The following is a 3,543-nucleotide window of genomic DNA, read 5'->3' as shown; positions in this document are numbered from 1 at the left end:
TTTTTTTTTTTTTTCTACTTAAAAAATATCTGGAATGACCTTGACACAAATATCGAAAATAAACTTTACGTATATAAGAGGAGAATTTCAGAAAATGACGAATGATTTTTTTTAGAATCTCGAGCGATCGATAAGTACTTTAGTTATCGATAATTTAAAAACCGCTTGAAAAATTAACGAGATGGGAACAGCGGTCGAATGGGTAACAGCGGAGGACGCGTACGAGTGCACCCTCTCGAAGGAGACGCAACAACTCTCGAAGGAGGAGCTGAGAGAGGATAAGAATACCAGAGACCAAGCCCTCGAGCAAATACGTAACTGGATAAAATTGAATCCGCGTATTCAGAATTGTCGTCTTGGTGAGAGAATCGTTTTCTTTTTTCTTCTTTTTTTTAACTATTTTTAAAAGATAATGCTCTATTACGTAGACACGCGTGATCAAATTAATCTGTCGCCGATAATATCTGTCGCGATTTTCGTTCGACAGATGCGCGATTTTTGTTAAGATTCCTAAGATGTAAAAAATTTAACGTCCCAATGGCGGAGGAAGCGATCGAGAGATACTTGCTGCTGCGCCAGGTCTACCATCCCGCTTTCAACAATTTGGACATCACGGAACCAACGATGGAGGAGCTGTTGTCTTTGGGGTAAGATCGATGAAACGAGGTTTCGCGCCAAGATTACGCCAAGTGCATCCCTATTTTCCAGATATCTATTCGCTGCACCCGGACGTGATGCTAAAGGCCGTCGTGTTATAATTGCCAGGCCAGGTAAACTCAGTCCAATTTGGCTGTTGTGGATCGATTTTCATGCTTCTCCCCCTTCTTTTACATTTCGAAACGCAACGTTTCTTTAAAAAAAAAAAAAAATAATAAACGATTGCAAGCTGTTTATCCGTCATTTTTGTTTTTATTAACACGCGATTATTTTTATCGCGTTAAATATGCCGAGGAAACACGAAGGCACGATAAAAAAAGAAAAAAAAGAGAACGAATTTTACGAGTTGCGCAATTGCATAACACGTTTCGTTTGTGCGTAACAATATTTACTTTCTGCCACGTGCTTTCAGGTGTCTTTGATCCGCATAAGTACACGAATGCTGATATGTGTAGAATTCACGCAATCACTTACGAGTGTTTGATGGAAGACGAGGAAAGTCAAGTACGAGGTTTCGTTCATTTTGCCGATGGTGCCGGTGTTAGCTTTCCGCATTTGACGCTCTTCACACCCAAGGAGGCTGTTCGTATCGTGAAAAATGGCGAGGTATGAATCGTCATTTTTCTTTCGTCGTGAAACAATTATTGACACAATTATTACACGTGATAACAGTGGAAAAGATTGAATCATCGAGGAAAAAAAAATATTTATACGTGAAAATTATACGTGAATATAGAAGAATTCTTAAAGAGATAATGATAACTTTTAGCGAACGATACCGATGCGACATAAGGAAGTTCACGCGATTAACACGCATCCATCTTTAAAATTTGCCCTCGATTTTGGTATGTCACTGATCTCCGAAAAAATAAAGAAACGTGTGAAAATTTACACCAGCCTCGAAGAAGCGATCAATCACAAGATGGACACGAGTTTATTGCCAAAAGAGTACGGTGGCACAATGCCTATGAAAGAAATGATTGGTAAGTATATTCCAAGCTGGTTCGTCGTTGAGATTAATCGTGAATAATAATGGAAAAAGGAAAGAAATTTGGAAAAGTAAAATTACTTTGTTTGCGTAGAATTATGGAAGAAAGAATTGCTCGATATGACGCCAACGTTGTTGAGTCACGATAAAATGCGGGTGAATTTGGAATTGTACTCGGAAAAAGCTCGAGAAGGGGCGGTTTCAGCTTTGAAACAAGGTTTTGGGTGTTCCGACATTGGGCCCAACGATTCGACTATGTATGGGATCACAGGTTCTTTCAGGAAACTCGAAGTGGACTGAAACGCATTATTCCATCTATGCATAACGCACATGTATCAATCCAGTTGGATATTCTATTGTAAACTTATTCTATTGGAACAATGTTATCAACTTTTTTACAAGTAGTCATTAAACGTGAAATCTCGTTAAGATATTACTCGTGGATATAAAAAAGGCAGTGAAATTTCGATCTCGTTAATGCAATGTAATTTTGCGGCCGATTATTTTAAAGAAATAATTGTATAAGTAAAATTGTAATGAATTGACTTAGGTTTATTATTATTATAAGTTACGTATTTCATTGCATTCTAGTTATTTGTAAATAATATTTGGAAATAAATATATATATTTTCTTACACTTATATTAATATTTCTTTTATTTTTCCAAGTGGAAAAGTCGGACGACAAGTTTAAGAAGAGATCCAACTTCCAATTATTTCACGTATTTTCACTCTGGCTCGAGTCAGATCCTCGACATCTGTATCTGAGTCGCTGTATAAATCGCGGCAATGAGACGATCCTGGAAATAAGAAGAATCTGTATCAATTGATTGATTTTAAATAACTCGTTTAAAAAAAAATTAACAAAGATGCCTGGTATTACCTTTTATAAGTACAGCCGGAGAAAATGTATTTAAATCTTGAAGAACGGATAGAGCATGCCACGGATCAATATCTCCATTTGTAAATATTACATTTCTCAAGTCTGGTCGTAATCCTCCATACATTATATTTGTTCTTTTAATTCTGCTATTTAAGAAATCGCCATTGTAACTGCAAGACAAACAATATATCGTATTATCTTATCTTAGCAGATAAACAAATATTTAAATAGTTAAAAATATTTGACGTAGCGCGTACTATTCGCCGTATAAATCTTCGCAAATATTTGTAAAATATAGCAACGGAAATAAGGATCCAAAAATTGATTTCGTTGAATTCGATGTTTGGTAATAACCGTATTCCGTGCACGTCTGGTAGTACCACTGTCTCACTGTAATGGCATGTAAAAAAAAATAAAATTATAAACAATAAGTAATTCACGCAAGCAATTTTTATCGTAATGTGTTTACTTATATCAGATTGAGCGTCCCACGTTTCATTCCTGTAAAGCGTGACGAACTTTTCGTAATTGTTTTTCAAACATTTGTCTTTTCTTGACACGAAATGCGCCAATCTTTGAAGGGGGCTACCCAAATATGTAGCTGTCATGTTCTCGCAGCAAGAGGCGATCTTTCTTCTTCCATTTTCTACTTTATCGTATTGAACTACGCTGGCGAAACTCTGATCGTATAAATTAATAAATGGATAAATATTTTTGTAATTTAAAATATCTTCTTCTCGAAAAATTCATTTCACGATAATAATCCGTACCTCTGCTAAAAGATTACCAAAGTGTCCAAGATCGTTGAAAGATTTTACGTTTGGCACGTCGCATAAACTGTAATGTATAATTTTAATTATTATACATCGTAACGTTATTTATTCATTGTTATAAATTAAACATGAATAATAATTACTTGAAATATTGTTTCAATCTCTGCGGGCCATTCTCGGCGTGTAATAATTCCTCGACTTCATCGAACGCAGTTTTTATTTCGTCAACACATTTTTGACTGT

The 3,543-nt window shown here is 35.7% G+C and overlaps 2 protein-coding genes across 2 annotated transcripts in view; one reads left to right on the top strand and one right to left on the bottom strand.

Annotated features, from left to right (window-relative positions):
• The window catches only part of LOC102680685 (clavesin-2-like), a 4,134-nt gene extending 2,036 nt beyond the window's left edge, over positions 1 to 2,098 (top strand). Inside the window, exons 2-7 of the mRNA XM_006607943.2 lie at positions 116 to 359; positions 488 to 647; positions 709 to 770; positions 1,070 to 1,263; positions 1,427 to 1,640; positions 1,740 to 2,098. Coding sequence (XP_006608006.1) covers positions 182 to 359; positions 488 to 647; positions 709 to 770; positions 1,070 to 1,263; positions 1,427 to 1,640; positions 1,740 to 1,945 — 1,014 coding nt within the window. The 5' untranslated portion in view covers positions 116 to 181 and the 3' untranslated portion in view covers positions 1,946 to 2,098. The remainder of the gene's footprint in view (positions 1 to 115; positions 360 to 487; positions 648 to 708; positions 771 to 1,069; positions 1,264 to 1,426; positions 1,641 to 1,739) is intronic.
• Positions 2,099 to 2,209: 111 nt separating this feature from the next.
• The window catches only part of LOC102680924 (putative serine protease K12H4.7), a 2,738-nt gene continuing 1,404 nt past the window's right edge, over positions 2,210 to 3,543 (bottom strand). Inside the window, 6 exon segments of the mRNA XM_031510427.1 lie at positions 2,210 to 2,444; positions 2,528 to 2,697; positions 2,785 to 2,917; positions 2,997 to 3,207; positions 3,298 to 3,364; positions 3,444 to 3,543. Coding sequence (XP_031366287.1) covers positions 2,335 to 2,444; positions 2,528 to 2,697; positions 2,785 to 2,917; positions 2,997 to 3,207; positions 3,298 to 3,364; positions 3,444 to 3,543 — 791 coding nt within the window. The 3' untranslated portion in view covers positions 2,210 to 2,334.

This window comes from Apis dorsata, unplaced genomic scaffold (genome assembly GCF_000469605.1).
Source record: "Apis dorsata unplaced genomic scaffold, Apis dorsata 1.3 scaffold_25, whole genome shotgun sequence".
Classification (NCBI taxonomy): domain Eukaryota; kingdom Metazoa; phylum Arthropoda; class Insecta; order Hymenoptera; family Apidae; genus Apis; species Apis dorsata.
This window is presented reverse-complemented; position numbering and strand designations above follow the sequence as displayed.